The 17,756-nt window shown below is 36.2% G+C and overlaps 1 protein-coding gene across 5 annotated transcripts in view; it reads right to left on the minus strand.

Moving 5' to 3' along the window:
• LUZP2 (leucine zipper protein 2) overlaps positions 1-14,008 on the minus strand; it is a 532,880-nt gene extending 518,872 nt beyond the window's left edge. For all 5 annotated transcript variants that reach the window (XM_085011621.1, XM_085011620.1, XM_085011622.1 and 2 more), the window contains exon 1: positions 13,772-14,008. Coding sequence is in view for 2 of the 5 variants with exons in the window: in XM_085011619.1 (XP_084867745.1) it covers positions 13,772-13,833 (62 nt within the window). In the remaining 3 variants the exon portion in view is untranslated. The remainder of the gene's footprint in view (positions 1-13,771) is intronic.
• Between the last annotated feature and the right edge of the window lie 3,748 nt (positions 14,009-17,756).

Genomic DNA, 17,756 nt, shown 5'->3' on the forward strand with positions numbered 1-17,756 from the left:
TGCCTTGGAAGCAGCCCTAGAAAAGGCAAAAAGACAAAGCAAACAAACGAAACAAAACAAAACAAAAACTTCTCAGAAAAAAAAAAAAAAAAAAAAGAGTTCTTGTTCATGAGGTTGCAGGCTCAATTACTGGCCTCGATCAGTGGGGTTAAGGATCTGGCATTGCTGTGAGCTGTGGTGTAGGTGTCAGATGCGCCTCAGATCTGGCATTGCTGTAGCTCTGGCGTAGGCCTGTGACTACAGCTCCAATCAGACCCCTAGCCTTAGAACCTCCATATGCCCATGGAGGGGCAAAAGACAAGAAAAAAAAATTGATAATTTGTTTAAATTGTACACATACTATATAGTATATATTTACACATGCATACATACATGATCAAGAATATAGTAATATATCTATATAGTAATTATTTTGATATGAAATGAAGCCAAACTTTTTTAGACATCAGTTTTAAGATGAATGTGTCAGTTTATAAATAGGTTAAATCTAGAACAGATAACTGTACTATACTTCATACTTCACAGTGCCATCTTCTGACTACTAATGGAAGTGAAGTTCTAGTTTAACTTTCTAAGGAAAATCTGGCTGCCATTCTTCATCTTTTATTATGATGTCAGCTTTCAATATAGGCTGAGTTCAAATAATGAGTTTGTTGCTTTTCAAATCTCTAAAACAAAGGTGATACTGCTCACGACATGGGGATTTTGTGAGGGCTTGCTTACAAACAGAGCATACAGCTACTATGCACCAGACCCTTTTGTTCATGCACAGATATACTTGAACGGCCCATGTCTGGTTTTCACAATAGCCTCCATGTGTTTCTCTACATCTTCTTTTTTCTGAGTCTCTCCCCAAATACCTAACACAACAAATTTTAATGTTAACTTTCACTCTAGAAGACCCTGACCTTGAGGCTACGACTATCAAATCGTGGGCTCAAATTTTACCTCCTTTAGTAATTTTATAATTTTAGATATATTAACTTTTCTAATCCTTAAAGTCCTAATCTATAAAGTACTTTAATGAGGTATAAAAATGCATTAAATACAGTAAAGTAAAGAAATAATGTGGTACAATTCTTACACATAGAAAAAAAAAATCCTTTAACTAATGTCATAATTTAAAAAATCAAATTATAAGTCCAAGCAGTAACTATAGCTCCCTTGGATCACACAGCTGCAATCAGAATGCAGGTCAGTCTGATTCCTACCATTTGTTTCTAAACTCCACAGTTGAAACTTGGGAGCCATCTGGAGCCAAATGGTAGGACACCATAGATCCCTGACAGACTTTAAAAGACAGCCTCCACGTATAAAGATAATACTGCACAAATACATGACTAATTTTCTTTCACAATAAAAATAAACATTATTTTAGTTAGAACATTAAAGAAAGGATCTTCAGTCATATTTAATTGTGAGCTTAGAGGAAACCTGAGAGGAAGTTACATTTTTCTGTCCTCTCACTGTGTAAATCAGAAGGGACAAACGAGGCTGATGCAGAATTGGGGCCGCACCACTGTTCTAAGTGGCACACTAGGAGGTGCTGGAGCACAGTGATTAAGAACAAGGGCTAAAGGCACGATTTGGCATTGGACTTGAGAGGCCACCACCTACCACTTTATAACCTCGGGTGAGTAATCTAACCCCTGTAGGTCTTAATCCCCACAAGTATAAAAAGGAGATAACATCAGCAACCACCTCATAAGAAGTCTATTGTGAGGATTAACCCATTTTAAGACATTAAACATATATTCTTTTCTCATATTTTACATCATAGTCTAGTGCAAGAGACTAGGCATCGTTCCTTGTACTATAAATAGTACGACCTCATTGCTTATCCACTCTAAATGTAATAGTTTGCATCTACCAACCCCAAACTCTCCGTCCATCCCCAATTCCTCCCCCTCCCCACTGGCAACCACAAGCAGTCTGTTTTCTATGTCTGTAAATCTGTTTCTTTTTTGTAGGTAGACTCATAACATGAGAAAAATAATGTTTGTATGTATGTATGTATTTGTTGGGGGGGATGACTGGGTCACTATGATGTAGAGCAGAAATTGGCACAGCTCTGTAAGTCAACCATACTCTAATTAAAATAAAAAAGAAAACACAAATATAGAACTATCATATGACCAAGCTATCCCACTCCTGGGCATACATCTGGAGAAAATCATAATTCAAAAAGATACATACAACCCTATGTTCATTGCAGCATTATTTACAATAGCTAAGACATAGAAACAACCTAAATGTCCATCAAGAGAGGAATGGATAAAAAATATGTGGTACATATATACAATGGAATTTTACTCAGCTATGAAAAAGAATGAAATAATGCCATTTGCAGCAACATAGATGGACCTAGAGATTTATCATATTAAGTGAAGTAAGTCAGGCAGAGAAAGACAAATATCATGATATCACTTATATGTGGAATCCAATAAAAAATAACACAAAAGAACTTTTTTGTAGGACAGAAACATAATCAAAGATTTTGAGATCCAGTTCAGGGTTACCAAAGGGGAAACTGAGGGGGGAGGGATAAATTGGGAGGGTGGGGTTGGCACATGCATACTACTATATATAGGATAGATAACTAGCAGAGACCTACTGCGTAACACAGGGAGGTCTACTCAATAGTCTATAATAATCTATGTGGGAAAAAAAGAATACATATATGTATACGTATAACTGATTCACTTTGCTGTAAGCTAAAAGTTAATACTACATTGTAAATCAACTATACTCCAATAAATTTTTAATTAAGAAAAGATATAGAAGTGTTGGATTTTGTTTATTATCCTATCATTGTTTGAGTCCTTTATTACTCCGGAGGTGAACAAAGGCAAATATGGTTGACACAGCTGCACATTGTTAATACAGAAGATTAATCACAACAAAATCTGTTTTTGTTTGTTTGTTTTTTGTCTTTTGTCTTTTTAGGGCCGCACCCGTGGCATATGCAGGTTCCCAGGATGGGGGTCTAATTGGAGCTGCAGCTGCTGACCTACACCAGAGCCACAGCAACACAGGATCCGAGCCGAGGCTGCAATCTACACCACAGCTCATGGCAACGCTGGATCCTTAACCCACTGAGCGAGGGCAGGGATTGAACTCGTAACCTCATGGTTCCTAGTTGGATTCATTTCTGCTGCACCAGGATGGTAACTCCAAAAATCTGTTTTTCCACATCAGTCAAAACCAACTGCTACTAATTAATGAAGGGGGAGAAGGGAGATCAAAACTTTCATTTTTACCATGCTAAACATTACTCTTCCCTGGTCTAAAAACTCAAAGGCCCTACCTAAAGTAGGAAAACAAGCAGTGATATAGCTTCATGCACATATCTTAGTTTTCACTACCACTTTATAACCTGAAGTGAAGAATGTAAAGGAGGAGGTGGATTAAGTTTCCATTCTTTTCAGTGTTATCTACGAGATTTTACCTTGCTGTCAAGTGCTTTTTAAATAGAGTATGCCCCTGATAAATCCATGTCATATAGCTTTATATCATTTAATTTATTTGAGCATTTTTCTCAGCCCTTTGCTGAAATGCACAGGAGGCGTAGACTTATTTTCATGTAACTTGACTGATAAATGCAGCTCCATATGTGACAAGATACCTATTCCATTTATTTATATATATGGGAAAATAGGTGTGATTTTTACTAAAGCACCACCATTTTTCCATCCTCCTGACTTCGGCTGCAATGTCCATGTTAAGCAAGTCTCCAAGATCCAAGTGTTCTAGGCTCTACCGTTTCAAACATAGAAGTAGCAGTTTCCAAGCTTCCATGTACATACACAGCATCCGAATTCCATATTAAAATAAAAATTTCCTGGTTTCTCCCACACAAAATCTAATTCATCAATGTTTGGGACAAGGATGTCACCTTTTATTTTATTTTATGTTTTGCCTTTTTATGGCCACACCTGCAGCATATGGCGGTTCCCAGATTAGGGGTTGAATCACCACTACAATTGCTGGCCTACACCACAGCCAAAGCAATGCCAGATCTGAGCTGTGTCTGCAACCTACACTACGGCTCATGACAATGCCGGATCTTTAACCCACTAAGCGAGGCCAGGGATTGAACCTGCATCCTCGTGGATGCTATTCAGATTCATTTCCACTGAGCCACAACAGGAACTCTTCCTGATGTAGCATTTTAAATAAACGCCCCAGGAAATTCTGATTTATGTACACTGAGAAATGTACTTTGAAAAATACTGATCTGAGGACATACATGTTTTCTACATAGAAATACTGAAGTTAGCTTGCAATTCTGTATTTAAAGTACAAGCTTCGATTTATCTGGCTTAAAACTAATGAATTTTTTTTTGGCTGGCTGCTTTAAGAGCATTTTTAATATAGCCTGTCCCACCTGATTCTAACATGTAGCTATTTGCCAAGATAGTTTAGTTTCAGTATTTTTATTTGTATTATAAATTATTTTTTCTTCAGTGTGATTTAAACAGAGATTAGATTTTACAAGCAGTGCTATAGTTTCATTCAGAAAATGATTCTCAGAAATGATGAGCCAGGATCTGACTATTTTCTAGCTGTGAAAATATGGGATTATTATTTAATGTGTCCAAAACTCCTCCCTCATGATAAAACATGTATAAGTACAATGTGTTGCAAGCGAGTGAGGGTTGAATGACAGAGTTATTAGCATCTAGCACATTTCCTGGACAATAATTAGTCCTCAACATTGCAAGCTGAATTTGTACCTTACATAGTATATAATGCCAATTGAAATAAAGACATACCTACAACCTACAAAAGCGATTCAATATCTTTTTTAATGTTTTTCTAAATTGTAGCGTCAGAGAAACAAAAACAAAAACAGTTTGCCCCCACTTTTATGTGAACTTCTTTTGTGCACAATGAGCTCACATTTCACTTTGTGACACATGAAGGAAAAAGCTACATGCTCTCAACAATATAAAGCTTACTCAACCATGTCTGCTTCTTGCCAACATGCCACTTCAATTTTTCATGCATTTCTTTGTTTCTTTTATAGGGTCCCCTCTCTCTTTCCTGACCAATACTAAGAACTTAAGTTTACTGCAAAGCCCAGCAATGAATGATTGCCCCCATTAGAAGAGAGAAAATTAAAAACAAAATAACAAAAATAGAGAGGGGGGATGGGGGAAGGGGAGGTTAGTGGACTTAGTGGTTGGGGACTTTACTTTCTACTTCTACTATCTCTGCCCATGTACACAGCATTCAGAGTGCCCTACTGTGCTAGGTTTCTTCTTTCCCTCTGCCACCCTAGTCCCTTCTTCTCCACCATTCTGTAGGGATCATGACCAACCTCACCCCACTGTGAAACAACTTAATTATAAAATCCAGAACTTGCAACTTCTCCAAAGGTTTGAGGGTATTTACGTTCTCTACTTTAAGATACAGCACTTTGGTCCTGTCATTTTTAGGTAAAATTGAAAAATATACCTTCTTTAAAGGCATTAACATGACATATTAATATAACGTCAATAATTATATTTAATGGTTGGCCAGGTAAGCAACACAATTAGAAACATAATTTGGAGCTTTCAGACGCAAAAACTCATACCAGACATTTTTTTCTACACCATTTTTCTTCAGGATGTTGCAAGTGTTTAAATCAGTGTTCCTTAACTGGAACTGGTTAGGATAAGACAGAATTAGCTTTCACACTGACCACAAATAATTCACGTGAGCTTGGAGGAAAAATTATCCATTCAGATTTTTTTTTTATCTGTAATAAAAAAGGATAATAAGGTTGGGCTCCAAAATCTCTTCACCAACACTTTTGTCTTACCTATGCTAATTAATAAGGACTGCTCTTTCTAAACTTCAAGTAAACTCTGGTTCAGTAAAAAATCTCTCTAATCCTTTCATTCACATAATGTAAGATTGACAATATACTGAGTTGTAGTTCTCTGTGCTAGACACTATTCTTTATGTACATTAGCTTATTCAACCATCTTCACAAATCTATGAGAGAGGCAATGTTACAACCTTTTTATTGATGAGAAAAATAAGCCTAGGAACTATTAATTGACATTTTTAATATCAGGTAGTAATTAAGGCTGACCGAAAATCTGTTTGATTCCATATTCTCTGGGTTTAACACATATGACAGCACAGACATGTCCTGTAACTCCTACCCCATTTATCTCAAGCTACTCACTGAGCAAGAGTTTCTAGATGCTCAGAGTTGTATTTTGAACAGAGTCTAAAGGGTAGGGAACTAGAAACCCTCATAACCCTTTTGATGACTAAACAAGAGGAACAGAAAGTCATATCCTCCATAGGGGATATGCGATGAAACCTGGCCCAGAATCTGCATTAACCTTTGCTGATACCTTAGCTCAGCTCAAAGGACTACTTTGGAAAGCAGCAAGTCATTGCATTCTTTTTGTTTCATTTTTCTTAAGAATCATTCACTGAGCTCAATTCTCTTCTCACCTTTCCCACTAAAAGAATCTTATCAAGAATAAACTACAATTTCATCATTTTGGCTGTGTCGGTTAAGAACTTTGAAACTCATTTAAGGAAACCATTTACTCTAATTTTTAATAAAATAATTAAATGTTTATTGCTTGAGGTGTCCAATGCAAAGTCAACCACTAAACTGTAATTTCTATGTACAATGATAGCTAATACATCTTAGGGTTTCCTGAAGGACTACAGGGTATAGCAATGTGCATGCATTGATACAGGACTTAAATGTACTTTCTTCAATTCTAGTGGCCCTTAAGGAACTTATTATCTTCCATATTATGAATGAGAAATTTAAATCTCGGAATGATTAAGAAACTTATATAAAGGCAGAGATTTTATAGTATGTATGTGCAGAATGAAATCTATGACCACCTGACTCTAAAAAATGCTATATAACTATAAATTGTCTAAAGACATCTGAACTACATGAAATGCAATTTCATCATACATTAAAGCTAGATATAAACATATTTAGGATCTAATCTTTATAAGGTAGTTCGGTATGCTACCCATTAAATAACACCATATATTGAAGTATAGATTTAATAGGTGTTGAGTATATAAGCAAATGTCTACTAAGAACTGAATTTATAGGAAAGATAAACTTTTCATTGATGTAAACTACATTTACATCAATGAAAAGATCCCCAAAGCATAAAAATATCACATTATAATAAAACTGAAAAATAAACAAGAACTATTATGGGTGTATCTCTTGCAAGATAAATTGTGTGCAAAGGTGAGAACTCATCAGTGCTTTGGGTTTTGAAAATTACCTTGAAATCTTATTTTAGGCCAACTCATTCTTCAAAAAAACAAAAACAAACAAAACAAAACAAACAATCAAAAAAACCCACAACTGAATACAGGTGAACAAACGGTATTGAATTCCTTATTACCATAACTCCCTTTTTGACTATAACCTGTTGTTCTATAATGGTTCTATGTGATCAGAAAGTTTTTAAAATTACTTTATACTTCACAATAGCTAATACAGTTCTGGATATAAGGTAGGCACCATATATATATATATATACACCAATGTGGCTTAATTACAGAAAATATGTCCTGGGAAGCGATCATGACATGAGAGAAGAGAAAGAGTACTGGAGAAAGCTCTGGGTTCCTGTTTTGATTTTCCTCTGTGATCTTAGACAAGACTCAGTCACTCTGGACCTCAGTTTTCTCACCTCTAAAATGAAGGGCTTTGGATGAGAATACAACATTGCATTCACAGCATGTTTCCCAATAACAGACTCTTTAAAGTACACTCAAAGAGATTAAAACACTCAAAAGCAGCACCAAACAAGTTAGACATAATTGCAATGCAATCACTACCTATGGTATAATGATATCTCCTAGTGTTTATGAAAGCATTCTCAGAGCACAGTGTTTATTTGGTTGAACTTTAGCTTGTGTCTGAATGGAATGGTTTATTATGAATTTTTTTTTATCCTATAATCATGAGGCAACATTTCTCAATGTCCCAGTAAACACGTGCCCTTTTCTGATGCAGCCTTGACATGATCTATATCTTTTACTTCTCCTTAGCAAATCATACCCTATGGTCTATGGTCTACTCAGTTGACATATATTGACACATATGCATACACATACAGTAATCTATGGCAAAAATACACACTTTTCATTTAATAGTCAGAATTTCACTCCACAAACACGAAGAGTTTATGACAAACTATGTGCAAACTAGTTGAGACTACATAATCTCTAAAGCTGTTTTAAAAACTGGCTTAGTATAAAAGCCCTTTTATGTGATGATTCTTAAAACATAGTAGTTGAACATTTTCTGTATCAGCAATCCTTAAACAGTGGTCAATAGGAGAAAAAAATCTCAATGTTACATTTTCTTCCCTTAATTTCTCTGAGTGCTTGTCCCTTTACAGCTTGCTAATGGATGATGGGATTGATTAACAAGTAGAAAATAAAATTGTAAAAACTTTTATATCAATCTTGCCTATGTAGTTTTAAAGTAACTTTTTATTCATTGATGCTTATGGCTTTGATTTGACATTACTATTTATGCACTATAAATGCAATTTAATTAATGTGTAGCTAACAAGTTAAATAGCTAATTATATACTTTTGTGCTAAAGCTATATGATAAAATTAGATATTATAATTTTTCATGGTGTTCTCCAAAGTGCATAGCACCATCCAGGCACTTGGCCACCAAAATATTTTTGAAAGGACCAGCATAGTTATCACATAATCCTCATTATTTCTCCTGCTCCCCCTCTTCTATTTCTTCTGGATGATGACTTTTAATTTTGTGTCATCCAATTGATTTGTATCCAAGTTTTCACTTATTCTGCTATGTCCAGATAAATAAAGATACAAAAAATTCATGAAAATAACAACCATTTAGTAATACTGAAACAGGCTAAACCTTTGTTAAGTACTTACTGTGTTCCAGGGGATATGGTAAACTCTTTTTTAAATGAACTCATTCAGACTTTACCACAGCTCCCTCAGACAGTTTAAATGAGTTTTTTTTTTTTTTTCCTACATGAAAAAACTGGATAAAGAGGATAAAACCACCTAACATCACACAGCTAACAAGTGTTGCACAATATTACAGTTGATTACAAAATATCATTTCTCTCATTGCTATTGGAAAGCAGAAGTTATTTTTGGTATTCTTTAATTGATATCATTCACTCTTTCTTATATTCACACTTCAAACTTTGTTTAAAATCTCTGCTGTTAATATTTATCCAACTTTATCTTATACATACACACACACACACACACACACACACACATATATATATATATATAATTACTTCTGAAAGTGACTACATATTATAGGGCAATGCATTTATAACTAACATTATTTTATTACTTTGATGCCTTATGCAACAATTGACTTACTGCAGGTACACTTTTGATGTGTGATAATGAAAATATCAAAAACATTTCTGAATGTTATGAAAACAACTTCCAATGGATTTTTTTGTTTTCTAGAAAATAAAATTTAATTTTAAGCATTATTCATTTAATCAAGTTACTTAAATTACTTAGCCCTATTTATTAAAAATATTTTCCTCCAAGGTCAGTCACAAACAGGCATGCATACGCACATGTACACACACACACACACACACACCATGTGCTCTCCTGACACACATGGGAAAATATAATTTCATTACACCCATATACCCATCACTGATTTCAGTGATTTTTGCTTCTTGGGTAGAAGATCAAGTTCTCCCTTTCAATTACATGTACTTTGGTCTGGGGCAATTGTACAGCCAATTCATAAATGTCTGAGGTATCTCTTTCATTAGTCATAGGGAAAATTTAACACAAAGATACTCCACGAATCAGTCATTTTAAACACAGCCAATGGAAATAGACAACTAAAGCCCAGAACTGGAATTTAAAATTTTTTCTGTTACTATCATGTAGACATTTCTCTAATTCAATTACATAGAATGGTGCAGTTCTTAAAAAGAAATGTGTGCAGGGTCATGTAAAAGTGCCCAGGGCCTGTGGCGGGGGGGACACATATCACCTTGGATCCGTTTGGAAAATTAAAGTAAAACTCCTTCCAACATCATATTTATTTACTTAAAGATCAAATTTAGGGTGCTTATTGTGTTCTTATTGTGACTCTTGTCTTTCCTTTATCCTATTTATCAACTTGATTCTGAGGTTAGATTAAGGAACAGGGCAAATAGGCCTGGGGCATCTTCAATATATAGTACCATCTAAAAATAGATCCCAAAGTAATCATGTGGTGTGACTGCTCATCTGAGGGCCCAGGACAGACCTCTAAGATGACTCCTATTGGGAGGACTCTAACCAACCATCTGCTTAAAGTTCTTGCTTGATGGAAAACCACCAAAAGTCAGTAGACCTTCACTCCTCCCTGCCATGTTCTCTCCCCATTAAGTCACTTAAAACTTAATAATCCAAAGTTATCAAGAGTAGACTCACAGCATAAAGGAACAGAGGTTCAGCACACTAAAGTTCAAGCCTTCTCCAGCACTCCATGGGTCCCTTTTCACCAAGAACTTCTAAAGATTTTTTCACCCTACTATTCCTTTCAGTACCTATACTACATCTTTCTGAAGTGAATTGCTAGCTGCTTTGGAATAGCAATTTAATGCTTTTACAGAACAAAGTTATTTAAAAAGTAAAGTCATTCTACTCTGAAGATATTAAACCAACACATATGTTTGCTTTCTTTGACGGCATTTACATGTGTACAGGTTAAATGGGTTTCTGCATTAGCTACAATATTCATAACATTAACTCATTTTTTTGAATTTGTATGTACTTTCTAAACAGGAGAAACAATATGCCAGGAAATTAAACAGCTCTCTTTAACTCTATGGGCTTTACTAGTAAAACCGGGAACAGTTCTAGGCTATTGTTGAAGGTGAACATTTAGCTTTCTTTCAGGACAAATAAAGCAACCCTGATTGTGGGGCATGAATATTGTGCACTATGGTGAAAATTATGGAATGTTTGTGCTTCAACATGTAAAGCCCCTACAGAAAAGGTGGGGATGAGGAACAATCGAAGACTGACAGCTATTCAAAAATTCATATTTAAAAGGCAAAACTGTTTCAGAGTTTTCATCCTTGTGGTTAGAATACTATGCTATATTAACTATCTTTCTCTAATTGCAGCATTTGTTTTGTTTTACTTTAAAACAAGAACTGAATTTATACCTACTAGAAAGATAATAGCAAAGTATTAAAGAATGATCCCAAAAGAAAAAAATGTTGACGAAAATACATTTTTTTTTCAATGAAGAATCTCAGATCTGCATTATTTTTCTCACTTTGAAAAGACCTTAACAACAACAACAAAAACATGATAACACCCAAAGGCTATAGGAAAATCTAGCAACTGCCACCCTCTGCTAATGCATCCAACACAATTTAAGCATGTGAAATGGTTTTTGCTTCACAAATAGGACCACTGATTAAGAAACCAAGTTAACAGAAGTTTTTGGCTAGAAAGCCCACTGTCACAGGTGGCCATGGCTCAGCTACACAGTTTTTCTCAGCAGGACAATAAGCTCACCTCTACTAATGCAACTCTTCTTGCAAATTTGTTCATTTTAGGCTCTAACCCATATATTAACCAAATGCCTACAAAATCCTTAAATAATACAAAGAAAATAAACTTCTGTTAGAATCCACTGAAACCTAGGCTCTTCTTTGCAAAATGACATATAGATAGCACAAAATTGTCAAGTTTTCTCACTGTCATGAGGTACTTTAGGTACCAGCAAAATAAATTGTTATAGAGTAATCACAATAAGACATGTCACTGATTAGGAGAAGTTTCACATTTTAAAGGGCAGCATGCTCTTTCTGGTGAGTTGTCAAGAGAAAAAATTTAAAGAACACCTGTCACAGTTTTCACATGTAACCAACACTTCAGAAGTTTCATTTCTAAAGTAAACTAGGAATGACTAATTTAATTATGGTTGGAGAAAAGCATGTTGATTATTTTTTACAAATTTATCCTAATAAAAATTAACATTTTTATGAATGGAAAGATGATGGCTCTTCATTTTTGTATTATATAACCAACACTAAAACTTAGGAAACTAGAGAATATAGAGCTTTCTGAATCACTTAAATTACAGCATTTTAAAAAAGCAAATGTACTTTTGGAACACTAGCGATTCACTGTATTAAAATAATTGTGGGCAGGGCTTCCATTGTTTAAATATTTTATTATTTTCTGCATATGCTGGCAGACATCTACTTAAGTCCCATAAACTTTAAGGATTTCCTTTCTCCAGAAGAATCCATAAGTAATTATTAAACCACAACACAAGCATTCAGAGTAAATGCCAAAACACTTCAAAAAATGACTGTTATGCATGATTTATACCGAGATGTTTGGAGTTAGCTACAAATATTAAAATGGGCCCTGTAAGTGGAACAAGTTATTATAATACCAGGAAACAAAGTGATTTTAAAACCACCTGATTTTGTGAAGTCCAGTGACAAGCAATCCTTAAAGAAAATAAAGAACCCATATTCTATTTTAGTCCAGCAAAGTCATTTGGGTCTTGTTTGCAAGCAAAAACTAATCAAATAGTCCTCATGCTAAAAGGAAAGTTTGGTTACAGGAGCCTAAAAGAGAGCATGTTGATTAGGAATGGAATCAAGAATTTTGCTACTCTGATTTTTCACAGATAATGAGTTTCCTTCACACTTCTCAATTTAAGAATTAGATATAATCCTATTTCCCCTCTTCATTTTCAATCAGATGCACAATCAGATAATGTTTCCATTCACATAGAATTGAAAAGATCCTCATCCTGTGTGGGTCATTTTATTTTATAGTAGCCAAGGAAAAGAGGTTGCTGCCAATATGATGTTCAGGCCATGTAGAATAAAGGCTCAGTCCTGGGCAATGAAACAGTCCACCTTTGTGCTGCCCTTGAGGAAGAAGAATGCAAGCCCATCACCAACTTTGGGACTTGATCAACAGTGGGGAGTCACAAAACTCTATTCAATCACAGCATTTGAAACCTCCACTAAAAATAGCTCCTCTGTGCTGGGGCTGAAAGTCCCATCTATGGCCAGTGATGGAGTACACTACTTAATTGTTTCTGACTTGGGTCCTTGCATCAGCACTCTAGGAGTGTTTTCTAACTTTTAATCGCCTTGTGTGCTTTTTAATTAGACCTGTTCATTAGACAGAGAAAAGAAAAATGCCCACTTCTAAGCCTACTCAAGACGTTAAAATAGACCATTTCTCAAGTCTAGGAACTTTTGTGCAACGCTTATCATCTCCCAAGATTAATCTTTTTCTGTTTGTTTTGTTTTTTGGTTCTCTGTACCTTAAAATCAGACACACTTAGGGGAAGAGCTAAACTCTTTGGTTACTAAGGCAGCTCCGATGTAAAGACACTGCCTGGTGACAACACTCTCCTTGTCTAATTTCCTTTCTTTATTTTGGTCTGTTAACACATTTTATCTCTGATAGTAGGACTGCCTGAGGGAGACAAGTCTTTGGAAGGCAAAGGTACATGGTCCCCTCACTGGGGAGGAATACTGAGGATTTCTTTAAGGACTAGGATAACTAGAAAAGGGCTCCCCTCTCCCAGAGGATTTCAGAGTCCTTCTGAAACGGGAGAGGACTACAGAGAGACCCCCTAACTTAGGCGGGAGATATAAACAGCTTAAATATCTGTCCTTGGCCCCCGTAGGTGACCTACGGTGGGACCAATCTACCCGCAGCGCCCCTCAGCTCAGGTCACTCACGCTCCTGGACTCACCTGGTGCTGAGGACCAGAGCCGGCAGGAGAGGCAGCAAGTAGTGCGCTGGACTGAATTTCATGCTTGTCGCCTGCCGGGGTCCTCCTTTCCTCGTTGCTTTAGCTCTCCCTCTTCCTCCAGGTCCTGTCGCTCCTCGGTGCCCGGCTCTGTCCCCGCCAGCAATGAGCCCTCTCCAGCAGCGGACGGAAGGAAACCGACAAACGGACGGACGCCTCGCGAAGGCAGGCGCTGAGAGTGGGGAGTATCTTCGGGAGTGATGTCACCAGCGAGGCGAGCCCTACCCGGGATTGTTCAGCGCCGCTCCCGAGCCTGGAGGGCGCGTTGTCACTTGCACCGGAGGCGGCGCGGGGAAAGGGAGGGGGTTCCCAGCGATGGCCCCGCGCGCCCAGGTCAACGGGCTGCACACCGGCCTGGGGCTGATCTTTTATCCCCCTTTCTCCAGAGGATGGGGAGGGGGGCGCAGGGCGGGGGACAGGAGAGAAAGCTAATCTGCCACTAACTGAACTGGCTTGAGAGGCAAGAGGTGAGACAGAATTAACTGGGAAAGACTCGCAGAAGCTTAGAGTCACAGGCAGGTGTCCCTCACCTGATTAAACACTGTTTGAGAAAATGTTGCTCAAGAGATAGTGTTAAAACATTATTCTAATTAGACATGTACAATGATTTGTCTGATGCAGATAGAAGGACAGCAGGGGTGAGCAGCGTCCAGAAATGCACCCTGAGCTGGTACTGCCATTGCAAGCTTCTTAGTCCACAGATGAGGACTTATAAAGAGGTTTAGGGCCAGTTCAGAGGTCTAATGTTTCTGTGTTTTAAAGATTCCCAATCTTCCTCTAATTTCAATTTGTCTGTTTCTACCAGCAAATGGCAGTGAGGTTGGAGATGATGGCCCAGTTTCATTCACCTAAAGGGTTGCTTTTCTTCAGGTGAGGAAATGCAACTGAGAAAGTCATCAAAATACTAACAGTAATTAACTCAGAGTGGTGATATTGGAAGGTAGAAGATTTTATCTTTCATTGTGTTTTCTATGTTTTCTAAATGTTCTATAAGGGACATCTGATATTTAGTAAGCTTTATTTTGAGAAATTAATTAGAAAAATGAAATAATAGAAATCAAACCAAATACATTTTGCAAAAGTGATTCTGGAAAACAGAGCTAACTTCATCTTCTGAGGTGTTCAATTCTAAGACTTTTACAACATGGTATACATATTTTTTTTCATAGTTCAGCAGAATATCCTGGTGAAATATCTATGCAGCACTACTTTACACATTATTTCATTAGATTGTTACAAAAGCCAATCTAGAGAAACAGAAATTATCCCTATTACAGAGATGAGGAAACCGAAGACTGGATTTTTTTTTTTTCAACAAAGAACTGGGTTCTTCTAAATCTTAAGCAAACCCTACTGTTACAGAACATCATAACTAGCATAACTAACCCAGTGATTAATACAAAGTTGATGTTCAAATAGAGATTGACATGTACTTAAGATCCTAAAGGGCAAAAGTCAGGTAGTCTCCAGAAATTCCTATCCAGATGGTCTACCTCATATTCCAGTTGTTTCAAGGACAAGCCATTTACAGTAAAATTTAGATGAAATATCCCCTTTAGCGTCATCTTTGAAGATGTTAGTTGTGGGAAAAATACACTTGTTATAAAGTTTTATTTTAAAAAGGATACAAGTTTAAATGATTAACTGTCTAATTTGCTGATCTGTTTTTATTTCTAATGGGATTAACGTTAATTCACTCATACAGAACAGATATTGCTTTAAACCCCAGGCCAATAAAATAGATGAGTAATAACTTTTGCAAACTGCATACTGTCCTCTTGGGCCATACAAAGATCCACAACAGATATAACGAGACATATACAAATCAACTCACTTGTGATTTGTATGTCACAAAAAACAAACAAACTGCACAATACTTTCTTATAACAGAACTCTAACTCCAAAGAAAAATACATATTTTAGTCTGTTCCTGCCATAATTATCTACAATAGATTTCATGCTCACTTTGGATAGTGATTATTTGAGTTGTATGGTGAGGCCCTAAATAAAAAACAACTTTTAGATATGTTGTGCCACTGTATTGTATGCCAATAACAAAACCACAAGGTTGTTGACCTTTACGGATTTTCTGTAAGCAGAAAAAGAAGATATCTAACTTTAGGAGGGCATAGGAACATCAGGCAAACACATTTTGGATGGTGAACCTAAGTGAGATTGTGGAAGCTCCTGCAGATTTAGAGGATTGATGTATCATATTCTGAATTCCAGTATAGATCTGCCTCCCAGCAAACTTTTCTTCTTAAGGAATTATAAGACTCTAAGTCTCCATCACCCATGATATTCTGTACACACTATCACAGGAAAATCTCAAATCCAGAATTGATCTTATGGCTTCAGAGAGTTGGTATATGAATGTTAAAATTCAGCAGTGCAGATAGGAGATTCACTTAGCTGAAATCACTTGCCCTATGCTAAGTCACATCACAGAACTCAGCAAAAGTTTTCTGCAGTAACTATTCTCAAGTCTGGATAAAGGACATTAAAAAAAAAGGACATTAAAAAAAAACCCATGTAGTTTCACTGTAGGGCTAGTCTCCATAAAATGCTAGAATTGGGAGACATTGAAGCAATTTTTTAAAACAGTTTTATTGAGACAATTCAGGTACCCAAACACCATTTAAGGGTGTATAATTCAGTGTTTTTTAATACATTTACCATGTTATGAAATCATCATTACTAAATCCAGAACATCTTCTTTACCCTTAAAATAAACCCCGAACCTACCAGTAGTCACCACCACTCCCTTAGTTCTCTCTTCTCCAAACCTTGGCAAGAACCAACCTAATTAATGTCTTTATGGATTTGTCTAATTCTTGGCATTTAATATAAACTGAATCATACTATATGTGGTCTTCCATGACTGATTTAATATTGTTTCAAAGTTTGTCTATGTTGTGGTGTTTATCAGTACTTAATTCTTTTTTTTTTATTGTTGAATAATGCTCCATTACAGAGATCAACACATTGTGTCTATCCATTCATCAATTGATGGGCATTAGGGTAATTTTCATGTTTTGCCTATTATTCATGATACTGCTATGAACATTCATATAGAGGTTCCTTTGTAAACATGGGTTTCCAGTTCTCTTGGGTCTATACATAGGAGAGGAATTTCTTGGTCATATGATAATGCTATGTTTAATTTTTCTGAAAAACTGTCAAATTGCTTTCCAAAATAGCTGCACTATTATACCCACTATAACATATGAAAATGTCAATTTCTCTGCATCCTAACACTTGGTATTATTTAGTATTTATTATTATTACTACTATTATTATTATTATTATAGCCATTCTAGTGGTTATAAAGTGGTCTTTCATTGTGGCTTTGATTTGTGTTTACCTGATAGTTAATCTTACTGAGCATCTTTTCCTGCATATGTTGGCCTTTCATATACAATTTTTGGAAATACGCTTATTCAATTTTTTCCCATTTTAATTGCATGATTTTTTTTAAGAATTTGTTATACATCCTGGATATCATCCTTAGATATGTGATCTGAAAATGTTTTCTCCTAATCTATGGAGATCATCATTTTCTTGATGGTATCTGTTAAGAAGTCCAATTAATATGTTTTTCCCTTTTGTTACTTGTGCTTTTAAAGAGTCATCTGTATTTTCTTCTAAAAGTTGTTGTTTTTTATTTAGGGCCTCACCATCTATGGCATATAGAATTCCCCTAGAAATTCCCAGGCTAGGGGTCAAATCAGAGCTGCAGCTGCTGGTCTATACACCACAGCCACAACAGTGCCAGATCCAAGCTGCATCTATGACCTATGCTGCAGCTTGTGGCAAGTCCAGATCCTTAACCCCATGAGCAAGGCCAGGGATTAAACTGCATCCTCATGTATATTAGTCAGGTTCTCAACTCACTGAGCCATAACAGGAACTCCATTCTTCTAGGAGT

This window comes from Sus scrofa, chromosome 2 (assembly GCF_054392235.1).
Source record: "Sus scrofa isolate SSC_HxYL_T2T_F1_AM1 chromosome 2, Sscrofa_HxYL_maternal_Yorkshire_Landrace_v2.0, whole genome shotgun sequence".
Taxonomy (NCBI): domain Eukaryota; kingdom Metazoa; phylum Chordata; class Mammalia; order Artiodactyla; family Suidae; genus Sus; species Sus scrofa.